Source organism: Rhinolophus sinicus, chromosome 5 (assembly GCF_057876585.1).
Source record: "Rhinolophus sinicus isolate RSI-liver-muscle chromosome 5, RSI-T2T, whole genome shotgun sequence".
Taxonomy (NCBI): Eukaryota; Metazoa; Chordata; class Mammalia; order Chiroptera; family Rhinolophidae; genus Rhinolophus; species Rhinolophus sinicus.
In genome coordinates, this window is record NC_142505.1 from 102624068 (window position 1) to 102639955 (window position 15888).

A 15888-nucleotide genomic window follows, 5' to 3' on the forward strand; every position below is an offset into this window, starting at 1 on the left:
CCTACGTGAGGAGGAAGGCACAGCCTCCTTCTCCCATTACCCTCTTCTATTGAGCCTTAACACCTAAGCTGCTGTGCCGACAGCATTTTCGGAGAAAGGACACTCACGTCGGAGCTGGCAGCATAATCACATACATGCCCTGAAGAACCTGAGAAGAGGGGAGTAGTGAGGTCTTGGGAGGGGCCGCACTGCCCGCTCCTGTCTCAGCGACTCCCTCTCAACAGATTGTTTCAGGAACCTGTCACCAGATAGCGCCAGTTACTTCGAAAGGAGGAGGGGTGTTGGTGTTATGCCTTCTGTGAACAGAGGAGGACACCAGCAACTTGAATAAACATTTCAGAATAGGGTTAGACTGAGAAACCAAGCCATGTCAGGAACTTTAAAAAAGGGGAGATGATGTGAGCCATTATTGTTGTTGGGAGTGGCCGTTAAAATTCCTGGTCAGAGGCAGGACCAGCGGTCCCTCCTCACTGCTAGGGAGGGGTCCCTACAGGGGAAAGGCCAGGACAGGGAGGATCTTCCAAAGGCAAAGACTTCTCTGGCCTCTCTGGGAATTCCCTGCACATACTGTGTCTCCCTGGCGAAAGATGGGATCATTTCCTGCGGTATACAGATGAGGTATTAAATAACATGGAAACACAGATGGGAAAGTTAGTCTCTTTTCAGCCCTCTTTTTATTCCGTCAAATCAGTCAAGGAAGAGAAAGTCTCCACTGGATACTGGTATGTATTTAACACTTCATTAACACTTCTAATCTCCCTTTTTAATGGAGACAGCAGATCTAAGACTCCCTCAGTAGCTGGTAACAAAATCATGCTCAATTGAATTGCATTGCTTTGTTTTCTTTGTTATAACTTTACAGTTATTTTCTGTTTGCATACAGTGAGTCTGCTTTCCCACTTATGAGAGTGACAAAGTTTCTTTTTTAAAATGCATTTACTTCAATGGGAAAGGCACATTTATTTTTCGGAAATCAGAAAGTAAATACTAGTACAGGTGTTACCTGGATATGGCAAATCAGTTGTGACGAGTGAACGTGGTTTCCAAAGTTAGGAAACCCACGCTCTGCAGCACCCAGCACTAACCTTGCACAAAATAGCTGCTCTGTTAATACACGATTGTTGTTGGACTAAAACCAGGCTTCTCTCTGCTTGATGCTGACACATTTTTTAAGGTAATTTCAAACCTGTGTTCTTAAATGGGCTATCACGAATATGTGTACTTGCCAAGTCCTTCAAGGAACTAGTCTGTGCCCAAGGCCCAGGCCAGTGGATGCACCAGGGATCCCAGGCTCCCTCTCTGGGTTCTTTTTTGCCTGTATGTTTTGTAGCAAAGTCAACATTAACTCCCTCACGACAGTCCCACGGAAGGAGGACACTTAGCCCCTGCAGAAGCGTGTTCTCAGGCAAGTACAGATAGTTACACTGACGCCAGGGAGGGTAGATTTTGCCACGTATGTTCTGTGTTCATTCATTCATTCCATGGATCGTTACCGAGCACCCGTTTTGTGCAAGGCCTTGTTGGAGGGTCTGGGGAGACATCAGTGACCAAAACAGATTTTGTTAACTCCCTGCCCTGGTAGAGTTTAAATTCTTACACTAGCCAATGAATCTAATAAACACACAAGTGATGCAGCATGTTGGAATGTGATCGCTGGAGGAGGGAGGTGGGGGAGGGGGACAAGCCGAGTAGGGAGACTTGGGATTGCTGGGGGTGGAATGGGAGTGGGGGCAGGTTTTAAATGTGGTGGTTAGGGTGGACTGTACTGCAGAGGGACACATCTGAGAAGACATGGAAGAGCTGAGCAAGCCAGGAGCTCCTTTCAGTGTCTGCACTCCTGGCAGAGGCTCTTGTCAGTGTAAAGACCCCAGGGTGCACCTGGTGTGGTCAAGAAGTAGCACAGAGGCTGGAGCTGAGTGAGCGGGGAGAGGGGAGAAATTAGGTCAGAGAGATAATGGGCGAGGGTCCTTATAGACCATTAGGAGGACTTTAGCTTTTCATTGAGAGAAATGGAGGGGTTCCCAGAGTGTTCTGAGCAGAGGAACGGCCTGGTCTGCTCCATGTTTAAAGGCTGCTTCTGGCTGTCATGCTGATGAGGTATGTGGGATGCAGAGGTGGCAGCAGGGAGGCCAGTGGGAGGTCCAGGGAAGAAATGATGGGCCAGGGTTGAGGTGGTGTTAATGGCGAGAAATAGACCCAGATTCTGGATCTATTTTAGAAATAAAAGGATTTAACCATATGACTGAGCAATTCATGCCTAGGTGTATACTCAAAAGAACTGAAAATAGGTTTTCAAGAACAATTTGTACACAAATGTTCATAGCAGCATTGTTCATAATAGTAAATTTAAAAAAAAAAAGTATAAACAACTCCGATATCCATTAACTGATGAATGGATAAGCAAAATACAGTATATCCAACAAAGGAATATTATTCAACCATAAAAAGGAATGCTAAATGAAAGAAGAAGACCACATATTGTATGACTACATTTATATGAAATGCCCAGAACAGGAAAATCCACAGAGATAGAACGGAGTTAGGTGGTTGTCAGTGATGTATGAGAGAGGAAAAGGCAGAATGACTGCTAATGGGTATGAGATTTGTTTTGGGGGTGATGGAAATATTCTGGAACGGACAGTAATGCTGGTTGTACAACATCATGGGTGTACTGGAAGCCACTGAACTGTGCTCTTTAAAACAGTTGAAATGATGACTTTTTTAAAGTGACGGATTTATTGATAGATTAAATGTGAGAAAAAGGGTCAAGGATGGTAGCTACAAGGATGGAAAAGACTGTGGGTGGGACAGGTTTGAGGAGGAAGAACAGGAGCTCGGTTTTGGATGTAAAGTTGAAATGTACTTCGATACACTAGTTTGGAATTCAAGGAGAGGTCCAGGGTGGAGATACGCATTTTGGAGTCAGCATAGCATGGGGATGGTATTTAGGGCCCTGAGACCGGATGAGATCACCACGTCTGTGAGAGTAGATAAGAGTCTCCTCTGTGTTCATGGACTGAATCTGGGGCACCCCAACATTAGGAGATCAGGGGGGGGAGGAGGAACCACAAAGGGACAAGGAGTGGCTATGAAGGGAGGGGAAGGATACACAAAAGGATGTACTGTCCAGAAAGCCAAGGGGAGAAAAGAAAAACAGGCAGGAACATCACATCATCAAACGCTTCTGATGGTTCCAGCAAGATGAGGACCCAGATTAACACTGGACTTAGCAGTACAAAGGTCACTTGTAACCTGGGCAAGAGTGGTTTCAGTGTACTTGAGGGCAAGCCCGATTCAGAAGAAAATGGGAGGAGAATGGGAGGCAGTGTGATGAGAGAATTGTTATGTGTTCGAAGAGTTTTTGTGAAGGGGCGATGAGAGATGGGTCGTGGCTAAAAGGAGCAGTAGAGACAACGGAGGAAGTTTTTAAGGGACATTTAGTGGCATGTTTGTATGTTGATGGGGTTGGTCCATTGGAAACGGGAGTAAATTGGAGGCATGGGGGAGAAAGAGAGAGTTGCTGGCGTGATGTCCTTGAGTGGGCAAGAAAGGATGTGACCTAGTACCCAAGTTGAGGGTTGACTTAAACCGCTATAGGAGGAAGATGGGAACTGTGAGTACAGATGCTGGTAAGCCAGTAAATGGGATGAGAGTTTAGGGCAGTTCCTCTCTGGCCACATCAGTTTTCTCAGGAGAATAGGCAACAAGGTCAACTCTAGAGGGAGGAAGGGAAAGCAGGTGTTGGAGGTTTTAAGAGCGATGAGAGATATAACATCACCAAGGAGAATGGGAGAATGACTGAATGGAGGACGGGAATGTAGTCAGATGGCCAGGCAGCAGGAAGGACAATGAGGGTTCGTGGTCAGGAAATCACAGTGACACCTGTCAGTAGGGGTATGTTCATTTCTCCAGCCACATCCAAACTGCCCAGGTACAAACATGAAAAAGGCAAAGACTTGGATTTAACCAACGTGGTGATTTCGCCAAGCAAATGTGATGAAGTGAGAAAGGGGCAAAGGATCGGAGAAAATACATAAGGAAATGATTCTAACAATTGGCCGTAGAATGTGTGCTCTGTAAGAAAAAGGGAGAGACCAAGATGGGGGAAAGAAGTTTAGGATGGATTGAAGGTCCTAAGGAAGGGAGACGATCAAAGAGCATGAGTGTCGGGTTATAAAACGGATGAAGCTAGAAAGAGTCCCGGCAGTAGTCAGAGGGTAATGTGCATGAAATCGAGATAATGAGGGAATCAGTAAAATCATTGGTGATGACACGGCCCAGAGGATAAGCATGACAGTGAGTGGGAGAAGGGTCATCAAAGGAACTAAGAGGCCAGAATGTTGGAAGGATGCACTGCTTGTACATTGAAATCACCAGAAACGAATTCAGGAACAGAGATGGAGAGACTGAGTGGAGCAGAAAAGCATCAAGAAATGCAGGTGAGTGGCCCTGAAGTCAGTAATACCTCAACAAGGAGCACTCATACCTCCAGGTCCAGTGATTATAGGAGAAGCAGGAGAGAAATGAGTCCATGGGGGAAAGATGGCTTCAGTAGGAGCAAGAAGGGAAGGGAACCATTGAGAGGAGGTTGATGGCATGGGGGCTTTGCTGAGGATGGGTGTGAATTCCAGAGGACCTGTGGAAGTGTTTTGGGAGTTGGGAAGCAGTGGAAAGGGGACATAAGGCGTAATGTTACAAACAGGGAGAAGGAGCAGGCAGAGGTGAGCCCTGCTGGACTCCAGGCTGATGGTGTGGGTGAGGGCTTGAGTGTGGTGAAGGATGGATGTCCAGGACGCTCTGTTGGTCACTGTGGAAGGAGGCAAGGCACTCTGGGGGACACGGTCTTACTGTGAGAGCCTTATATTCCGTGGATGGCAGGACCTATGGGATGGGAATTGCAACAGACTCAATCTTGACCTCTGGCAGGGGAAGAGCAGTCTTACTCTGAGCACGCAGAGCTCTCTTTTGGTCTCTCCTTGAGGAATAGTCACCTGAGAAAAGGGGCGCAAGAGCCAGAGAACTCTGCCTTCCCTACACTCTTGGAACCTCCTTTCCATAATGAGCCAGCCTCCACGTAGCACTCCCTGCCCAGATGCCCTACTGAGTATTAATGATCGTCACTTACCCAGCTAGGTGATCGTTGTATCTCTAGCTTCTAAGCACATTGACTGGCCTATAATAGATGCTCCCTTCAATACTTGCCAAATGAAGGAGTTCACGTTTGTTGAGCAATCCATGTGCCAGGTACTGTGACAAGCCCTGTACATGCATTTCGTCCTTTAATCCTCACAACAACCCAACGAGTTTGCTACAGTAGTTTATCCAATTCACATCGGAGGAACCTGAAGCTTAGAGAGGGGCAGGACTTGCCCAAGGTCACCCAGCAAGGACATATGAAGCTAGATCTACCTCGCTCTAGCCCTGGCCTTCTAAATCACCACATGCTGGGTTATCAGCTGACCAGGTTTGGAAGGACATCTATTCCTAGAACCCATGTAAAGAAGCTCTGGGTCTGGACCAGGAGACCTTCACAAGCTCTTACCTCCCTCTCCTGTTAGACCTCACAGCCAACCACCCATTTTATTTTGTTCTTTCTCTCAGATCCTCTATTGCTTTCCATCCATGATGATTTCAGAAATCTTTGTTTTTTCCACCATAGATGTGAAAAGCTGGCTTGTGATGTTTGGATTTCAGCTTAGCAACATAATTCCTGGCTTCCCAAGAGCCAAAATGTACTTCGTGCCTCCTCCCTACGAGTTGTCAGAGAGTCAAGCAAGTGAGAACGGACAGGTAAGCGGAGGTTCCTGCCGAGAATCTGAATGATTCTCATCATTGCCTTTTGCAAACAGAATTGCATGGGAGCCAAGGGTATGTCAGCAGAGGAGGAAAACATTGGAGCTGGGTATAAAAGGCACATGAAAAAACACCGTGACTTCCCAGGAACGTGAATGTCAGTGGTGTCACATATTTCTTCCGAACCTCAATTATTACTTTAATTGTGGTATCATTATCTGTTCAGTATATACCCTTGAGTCACTCTTTGATTAACAACAGCACAGAGAAATCTAACAACAACCTACCATCTGCACTGCCTATAATATCATAACCTTTTGGTTTTTATGGGATGTAATAAAACTATGGTTTGTAGTTTCTGTCCCATTAAAGAACATTTTTATACCCCCACATAAAACCCCAGTGTTTTATGGCCCAAATGTATACAGATTGAGTTTTTCAGAACCTAGTTTGTGCTTGGTCTTTCAGTGATGACCAAAGGGTGGTCATTTTCAATTTGGGTGCAGCTGAGACCTCTGCCACAATCGGACTGGAGGGAAGGGCATCGGTATTTAGATAATCCCAGCTACAGAACCGGTGGTCAGCACTCTAAAAGTCTGAAAGGTCTCAGCTGCTCTGAAAATTGTCCAGACTGTGTAACTAGAGAGAGACAAGGAGGGGCTGCTGGGTAATTGAGAACAGCGTTCTCTCAGTTCTGCCCTTTGGGGACCACTCGTGGATGAATAGCCATCATTTCTCTCATTTATCTAAGTGCCATTACCGCCCAAACATAGCCTCTTCCATTATCCCAGCCTGTCCCCCAACCACCAATTGAGACAAGTTGTAATTTGCGAGTGGAGAACTCCAGACCAAGGCGGTAATGGTGATGGCCTCCCTCTGCAGAACCAGGGCTAAAACCCAAAGCCAGTGACTCAGGCCGCAGGGATAATCCCTCTGGCCCACAAAGCCAGAGTCTCCTAGCCTGCTGCTCCTCAAACATTAACATGCACACAAACCACCGAGCATGTTAAGATGCGGCTCCTGACTCGGTAGGTCTGGCGTGAGGTCTGAGATTCTGCTTTTCGACCAGGGTGGGCCCCGGTGCTTCCTCGGCTGCTAGCCATACTTTGAGTAGCAAGGTCTTAACCCAAGGACGTTAATAAATATGCAGGGCATTGGCCTCAAAGAAATCTAGGTCACAGCCGCGAGGTTCACAGCTGCTCAAACAAACACCCTGCCCTTCAGGTCAGGAGATTCCTGAGTCTGAAGTGTGCAAAGCAGCTGCCAAACCATCAGAGTGCAGACTGACTCTCTTTCTCCTCTAATGGAGAGACATAGTAAGTGTGTAGGCCTGGGCGCAGGTGCCAGCAGGGTGACAAATATCCTCACCGTGTCTTTAGATAGTGGCACAGTTACAAGTGGACAGGCCACTTCCTTAGAGCACTGGGAACCCCCAGCCTGTCCTAGTTCCAAAAGGTAGGCCTATATTACCTCATATCATTACAGACGTAAGACGGGTTCTCGCGGGGGGCCCCAAGCTTCTTGCTTTCTGACGCTTTTGCAATGAGCTTCCCAACCCATGCAAACAGTTGCCCAGCCTATTGTCTCAGCTTTCTGTGTTTTCTTGTGCCCGTAGCTCATTACAGGGGTCCAGCAGACAACAGAGAGGCACAATCAGGCCTTCATGGCTCTTGAAGGACAGGTCATTTCTAAAAAGCTCCACGCCAACATCCGAGAGAAAGCAGGCCACTGGTTTGCCACCACCACGCCCATCATTGGCAAAGGTATCATGTTTGCCATCAAAGAAGGGCGGGTGACCACCGGCGTGTCCAGCATCGCCAGCGAGGACAGCCGCAAGGTGGCATCCGTGCTAAACAACGCCTTCTACCTGGACAAGATGCACTACAGCATCGAGGGCAAGGACACCCACTATTTTGTGAAGATCGGCTCGGCCGACGGCGACCTGGTCACTCTGGGCACCACCACTGGCCGCAAGGTGCTGGAGAGCGGGGTGAACGTGACCGTGTCACAACCCACACTGCTGGTTAACGGCAGGACTCGAAGGTTCACCAACGTTGAGTTCCAGTACAACACGCTGCTACTCAGCATCCGCTACGGCCTCACCCCGGACACCCTGGACGAAGAGAAGGCCCGAGTCCTGGACCAGGCGAGACAAAGGGCCCTGGGCACTGCCTGGGCCAAGGAGCAACAGAAAGCCAGGGACGGGAGAGAGGGGAGCCGCCTGTGGACGGAGGGGGAGAAGCAGCAGCTCCTGAGCACAGGACGTGTGCAAGGTTATGAGGGATATTACGTACTTCCCGTAGAGCAATACCCAGAGCTCGCAGACAGTAGCAGCAACATCCAGTTTTTAAGACAGAATGAGATGGGAAAGAGGTAACAAAATAATCGGCTGCCATTCCTCGTCTGGATGGCTCAGCGGGAGTAACTGTTATCTCCTCTCCTAAGGAGATGAAGACCTAACAGGGCACTGAGGCCGGGCTGCTTTGGGTACCAGTGGCAAAAAAGCTCACATTTTTTGAGTTCAAATGCTACTGTCCAAGCAAGAAGTCCCACATCCTGAAGTAGACTAAAGCCTGGCTGAAAATTCTGAGGAAAACAAAACAAACGAATGAATGAACAAACACACAAAATGTTGCAAGTTCCCCTAAAAATATGACCCACTTGTTCTGGGTCTTCACAGAAAAGAGACGCAAAGTGTCCAAAAGGAACAAAACAACAATAACAATAAAACCCACAAAACACAAAAAGCAAAGCAAACACACTGACCGAAAAACAAAGACATGAAGACGAGAAGGCCTCATGTCCTATTACCTCACTCATTCACACGTGAGCAACGCAGACATCCATGGGGGCCAGCGTCACCGGACCAGCTGAGGAAAACCATTCAGACTGCTTATTGGACAAATACTACAGACGTTTTCGTTTAAAATACAGGTGCATTTAAAACACGACTTTGGGGGTGATTTGTGTGTAGCGACTGGGGAGGGGGGGTTACAAGTGAAAGAGTGAGCACTGGAAATACTTTTTAAAGAAAAAAAAAAACACGAGAAAAAAAGAAGTTCATCAAAAGTCAAAGCGAAATAATACCGTTCAGCACTTAACTCTCAGGTCCCAACTTAGTCTGGCCTGAGCTAACTTATTTGAGCGCAGAGTGTAAAAATTAATTCAAAATGGTGGCTATAATCACTACAGATAAATTTCATATTCTTTTGTCTTTGAAGATTCCATTGTGGACAGTAATACGCAGTTACAGGGTGTAGTCTGTTTAGATTCCGTAGTTTGTGGGTATCAGTTGCAGTAGAGGTGTGGCATTGTGACACTCTTGCTAACGGGCACCACTTCAGATCACCCTGTACATACATAGCCTCAAGGCACAATCACTGTTTCAGATTTAAAATTATTAGTGTGTTTGTTTGGTCCAGAAACTGAGACAATCACATGAAAGTCACCACGAGGAGAGAAAATAAAAAAAATTTAAAAAAGAAAACCCACAAAAATGAAAAAAAAAAAAATGTTTTAAAAAAACAAAAAAAAATGTCTGATAAGAACTTTGGTACAGGAACTTTTTTGTAATATACATGTATGAATTGTTCATCGAGTTTTTATATTAATTTTAATTTGCTGCTAAGCAAAGACTAGGGACAGGCAAAGATAATTTATGGCAAAGTGTTTAAATGGTTTATACATAAATAAAGTCTCTAAAACTCCTGTGGACACTGGTCTTCTGTGGAAATGCTTTGAGGTGAGAAAACGGTAAACATGGCTGGAGAAAAGGGGAACTGACAGGACGCACAGACTGAGCTGGTATTTCCAACTTTTGGAGGAGTTTTGCTGGTGGTATTTTAGTGTTCCCCAAACAACTCTAAATTGTAGAGTGATCTCTGCCTATACCTGTAGCCTCCTCTCAGGAGCAGAGGTAGAGAGGAGAGTGTGGGCTGGGACCTGTGGGCGGTGAGGACCCTCAGCCCACCCATTGCGTGGATGGGTCCCCACAGCCCTCCTGGAACAGGCAGGCTTCTCCTTGCTGCCACATTCTAGGTCTGAGAGGTGCTGGCAGGAAACTGAGGGTAACATTGAAAGATGTGAGTGTATTTGTGTAGGGGTGTGTGTGTGTGTGTGTGTGTGTGTATTTTCTTCCAGACTAGGTCAATTTACCCCAAAACTTGCATACATAGGGCCACCCAAGTAAGGAGAGCACTTCTGATTTAGATGAATTTTTTCCCACCAACCCTGCAGTTAGAATAACATCATTAACAGCTAGTATTTATAGATGCTCACTACATACCAAGAAAGTGTAAAGTGCCCTGCACACAATACTTTTATTTAATCCTCTTTTTTCATTCGTTCAACAACACTTTATTGAGAGCTTGCCATGTGGCAGGTCCTGTGCTAAGTTCTGGGGAGTAAAGGGGGTGAATAAACATAAGCATGGGTCCTGGCCTCATGAAACTCAGTCAGGGACACAGACAGACAATAGTCAAATAATTACACTAAGAAATAAAAATGACAGAGGTGTTGGTGCTGAGAAGGATCAACTTATAAAGCCATGGTGCACACACAGGGGATGTGGCCCAGACTGAGAATGGCACAGAAGTTGCTGAAGTCTGAAAGCTAAATAGGAGTTAACCAGGTGAACAGGGGGAAATGCATTCCAGATCCAGGGAGCAGTATATGCAAAGGGCCTGTGGTGAGACAATCCGTTAGGCTGGAACACAGAAAAGGCTGGCGGAGTTCAGAAGGTGCAAAGATGAAATACTGTATTTTTAAAATTAAAACAAGAGGGAGTCAGTTTTAATTTCATAAACAAGTGTGCTGGATACAGTGTGGAGAACAGGCAGGGGAGCTGATGTGGTCGTGTGAGCAAGATGAAGGAGGAGGCTGGTGGCCACTGACCTGAGAAAAAAGTACTTTGGACTATAGAGGAGGAAATGGAAGTAAATTGAGTGAACAGACTGCAAGGATGAGCTTCTAGCAGGTAAGGAAACTGAGGCCAGTTATCCCCCATAAGGTAAGTGGTGGAATCAGATGCAAACCCAGCTCAGATTCCAAAACCTCTCCGGGGAGTCTGGGCGGCACATCCCCCGAGACCCTCCAGAGTGCTCTGGTCACCACTGCCTCCCAGGCTGGGTGGTTTCCCCAGGTGGGAGGAAAGGGGGTAGAGGGGGGGAGGGCACGGCCAGCATCTTTACACTGGGATCAGGTCTCACGGCCCCGTCAGCGTTACCCACAGAGCAAGCTGTGATTTAGTAAAGCAAACCAGAGAACAAAACTTTTCGGAGGCGCATCCTTCTCAGAAGCATGGGCGAACACCCTCATTTCCCCAAGTACAGTGAGTTTGGGCCGTTTCCCAGCAGGAGACAGGTCCTCCTGTGTGCTCTTGTCCAGCTGCCACCTGCCTTGTTTAATGCAACTGGTGTCAAATCACCTGGAGAGACGCCCACAGAATAGCCTGCAGCTTGAAGCCTCGTTTGGTGGGAGCTACGAGGGGACTAACCACTGTGTCGTGTCTCTTTGGGGTGGATGCAGCGAGTGGGGCCAAGCAACGCAGGGAGTTGATCTCAGGCAAGAAGCCAGTGAGAGCCCCGCCCCCTGCCCAGAGCGGGATCAGGGGCCTCTCTCCAACATCACGCCTCCTGTACCCCACCCCACCCAGGAGAAAGGGTCAACACCTAGGGAGAAGGTTTTAAGGAGCCATCTAACCAAGGCTTACCTTCAGGGGTCCTCTGATGGGCCCGAGTCAGGGATTTCCAGGAAAGTCCCGATCCACCATGCCCACACCTGAGCCCCACCTTCCAACCTGAGGTAGCTGAGCAGCCAGAACCCTCCCTCCAATGCCCAGAACTCGCACTTTGGCTGTGAGGCAGCCCTTTAAACGTAAGGCTGTTCTAGCTGGGGTTTCTTCCCAGAGACTGACTTCACCTATTCCAAAAGCCCCACTTCCCAAGCCGTTGCGTCCTCCTGGTAAATGGTGGGTTTGCATTTGGCCACAAGGTGGCAGCCTTTCCCGTAAAATCTGCCTGGACTTGGCTTGGGTGCCCTGTTACAGAGAAGGTGTTAGGCCGCTAGAGGCTGAGAAGAAAGCGTCTGCCAGGAGAGCCAATTCCAGGGACAGTGAAAGTGATCTCCTTATACTTATGCATTCATAAAAACCTTCCCCCAAATGAGTTGATGTTATTTGAACTTCACAGCCACTTGGTGAAACAACAGCAGATGAGAAACTGAAGCTTTGAGAGGGGACGTGACCAGGTGAAGTCACAGAACAGAACAGGCCCCTCCTAGGTGGCTGTTAATGCCTCTCCTGATCTCAGCCGGCTATCCTATTATTTCCATTCCCAGGCTACGCTCTCAACCACCCTTTATCTTAGTGTTATCCGAGCCGAATGCATGCAGATTTTACTCAAAGCAAGGCAAGAGTCACCAGCCTGAAGGAATTGGCCCCGTGGTAAGCCAACCACAGGAACATGCCATAGAGGAGGCTGGAGTAGACAGGAGACGAAGATGAACACAGGCTGGCTCTGTCCCCAGGTTGCATGACAATATGGATCCGGAGACTTGAGATGGTAAGTGATAGAACCCCAACCCAAAGCAAAAACGGGGAAGTCCAATCGCGTGACTGACTTTGGACGTGGTTGGACCCAAGGTTCAGCAAACATCTTTGCTTCACCTGCTGTTCCACTTCCCTTGGGATGTGGCTTTACTCCCAGGTAGGCTTTCTCCAGGGGAGGGAAAGGTGATCACCAGCAACCCCCAAACCTACCTCCTTGTGGCACCCACGGATATGGCAACTCACAAAAGACCTTTGGTTTGGCCCAAATCCCATCAGACCTTTCAGGGCCATAAGGAGAAGGAAGGGGTGGTTCCCCAAGGAAGATAACTGCCCAGACAAAAACGTATTTGGTGCTGGTATAATAGCCACAGAAATCAAAATCGTGCATTTGTCCGTTCTGTCAACAAATCATGCTGGTAGACAAAGCCCGGTGCCGGGGAGCCAAGCATGAATGAAACAGCCATCCGGGAGCAGTCTAGTGGGCAATGCCAACGAGCAAATACACAGGAGCAACACAACGGGACATGCTGGGAGGAGAACGAGGTAGGGAGTGAGGGGAACACAGGGCAGGGTGCACAAGAAGTTACTTCAGCTTTGATGGGGATTTGGAAGGGAGGACACAGACACGTAAACAAATAGTGCATTGGGAAGGTCTAGGTGGAACCTTCATTGCCCAAAAGGCATCCAGGCCCTCAGGCTTCCCACCCAGGTTCCTGCCCAACCCCTGAGGACACCATAGGCCTGACCCTTCCTTGGGGAAGGCAGGAGCCTCATTCCAACACCAGCCTGGAGAACCTGTCTCTGGGCAGAACTCTGGGTGGGGGACTGGATGTCCCCTGCTCCTTCACTCTGGGTCCACGCTCTCTCCCTCTCTCCGTACGTGGGAAGCAGGACTTGCCCTCACTGTCAGGCATGTTCCGTCAGCAGAGGTTGTTCTGCCCACCACACCAGCCTATGTGCCAGTATAGGGTTTCCCATTCTGGGCACTGTGAATATTTGGGGTCAGGTGGTTCTGTCATGGGGGCTGTCCTGTGCATTCATTGCAAAATGTTTAACAGCATCTGTGGCATCTACCCACTAGATGCCAGCAGCATCCCCAGCCTAGCTGTGACAACCTAAAGTGTCCCCAGACATTGCCAAATGTCTTCTGGGGAGGGAGCATTGCCCTCAGTTTAGAACCACTGTTCCGTGAAGGGAGCTGCCTGGTGCAAGTTCGCACCGCTCCCCAGGGGAAGCCCACATCCAGTGACCGGTCCATAGATTCAGGGGCACAAACGCCTGGCTGTTTGGCTGAGTGAGTGACATGTAATATTATCTCAGTCCTGCCTCCCTCCCTGCTTCCCAGGTGTTGTTCTGACACACTCCCTAAGGAATGCCCAGTCTTCTTCCCAGGAACCTCAACCGGAAACACCCTCCCCATCTCCCTCTAAAGAGGGAACGTGCACAGGGCGATGGAAGCTGGATATTGTGGTGCAGGGACTACAGCCCAGGAGGCCTGACAACCCACCCCTGTGTGGGTCTCTCCAGTGGGGGTGTGTATGTGGGTGGTGAGATGCTGAGGACCTGCGAGGTGCTTCCTCAGGAGAGGGCTAACACGGCGTGCTTGTGGGTGGGAGCTGCTGTTTTCCAGGCAGGCATCCCTGCTGAAGGGCACAGCAAGGGGAGGAAGACAAAAGAATGTCACGTGCTTTTTGGATGTAGCAACACAGAGGACCTTTGCGGCCTTAGCCACCTGCTCTGTTGGCGACACCAGATCTGAGCATACAGATACACACACCCTCCTGCCTACCTCCAGGCACAAAACACAAGCCTCCCAAACACACAGCCCACATTGCAGGTCCTGGATTTTCAGGGGAGATAGGAAGCACTCAGCCCGGTTCACATTTCCTGCAAGCTGAAGAATCGGGCCCCTAGCACCTGTCCGTGCCGTCTGCATAACCCTTCAGTATTCACGGAGCACATTCGTTCATTCAGCCCTCAAAGCTTCACTGGGCTTGCTGTCACCATCCTCCTGGCTCGGAAGGTCCATTTGTGATGCGATCCCCACTCACTGTTCACCGGGGGGTACCTCACAGATGGAGCGCTTCCCTGTGCAGCGCAGGAAGAAGGGAGTTCCTGGGCCCCCTGTGGACAGGAAGGCTCTACTAAACAAACTCCAGGCCGTGGACTGTGTCCATGGCAGTGGTTCCAAGTGTTGGCAGAATGCGCTTCCCACCTCCCCCAGTAATTTCCTTGCCCAATCTAGGCGCTTGCTGATAGCACACCTGTGAACCTTGCCCCCCTCATGGGGGCAACCATGTTACTTGTTAACTTGCTGATTGGAAATTAATTTCTCTTCTGAGGCTCTGGAGCTCAGCATGAGAGTCTATGGAGGGGAGGGGCTTCCTGATCCTCGTACCCTCAGAAAACAGTAATACCAACCTCCATCGAGGTGAATCTAGAACTTCACCCAGCACTCAGTTGCAAGATCTCATGTGTAGGTGGAATCCTCTATATTCCCAGGGCTGGGGGGTGGTTGTGTCACAGCAGCTACTCTGCAGCCTGGATTTCAATGTCAGGCAGGTCTGAGTGCCCAGGGTTACTTACCTTTTGAGACTGGAATGAGTTGTGGACATGGGAAGTGCCACCTCAGACGCAGGAGACGGAGGCCAGGGAAGGGATTCCACTTGCCCACGATCCCTGTACACCAGGCAGGGGCACGTCTTCAGCCTCCCAGGCAATTTTGGTCCTTGAGCTGGACAAGGGGTAGACATCAGAGGGGCTGTGTGCCACCCGCAGCTGAGCGTTTGCAGGGACATCCAGGGAGCTGTCCAGGAAGGTGAAATGAGAGTGTCTCCATCCTTCTTGTTCTGGATCAGGCCAGAAATGTGCCCCTGGTCACATGCAAGTTCTGATGTCTTTTCCCTTATTTGGAACGCAGTGGGCAAATTTCTCCCCTTTCTTTTAGTTTGTTTGTTTTCTGTGCTTTCACTATACAAATGTTAACCTCTATGGAACACACTTGAAGCTCAGGTCATATGAGTCCCCCAGAGGGAGATGGCTGTTTGCTGGGCTTCTTGGTTATAAAGCTGCTCAAAGCCTGAGCTCAGAAGTTCATAGGCAAGAACTCAATAGATCATCTTAGGCAATTCTATGCACATCTTTAAACAACCTGGTGTTACAGTTCGGCCAATGTTTACTGCAGTGTGTTCCGTGACAGACGCCATGCTACATGAGATGCTGGGCATTGAACAAAATATAAAATACAATACCAGTTTTTCGTTCTTATTTACCGCTTGTCAACATTTTCGCCACCTTTGCTTCTCTCCCTCCCCGCCTCTGAAATGCCCAAATGGTTGCTGAACGATTTGAAAGTAAGTTGTGTGACACTTCACTCCGAAATGCTTCAGCTTATACCTTCTAAGAAGAGGACTCATCTCCTGCATAACTATAATACCGCTGTCCCTCCCAAGATGTGCAACACTGACACAATAATTCTGTCCTCACCGTATTCCATAGTCACAAGTCCCCTGTGGTCCCAGGAATGTTTTTTTGGAGGATTTTTTTTT

General features: G+C 48.6%; 1 protein-coding gene across 10 annotated transcripts in view; it reads left to right on the forward strand.

Moving 5' to 3' along the window:
- Positions 1–9507, forward strand: part of TENM2 (teneurin transmembrane protein 2) — a 1142683-nt gene extending 1133176 nt beyond the window's left edge. For all 10 annotated transcript variants that reach the window (XM_019740872.3, XM_019740888.3, XM_019740899.3 and 7 more), the window contains 2 exons: positions 5660–5790; positions 7409–9507. In XM_019740872.3, the coding sequence (XP_019596431.3) occupies positions 5660–5790; positions 7409–8170 (893 nt within the window). In that variant the 3' untranslated portion in view covers positions 8171–9507. The remainder of the gene's footprint in view (positions 1–5659; positions 5791–7408) is intronic.
- Positions 9508–15888: the final 6381 nt, after the last annotated feature.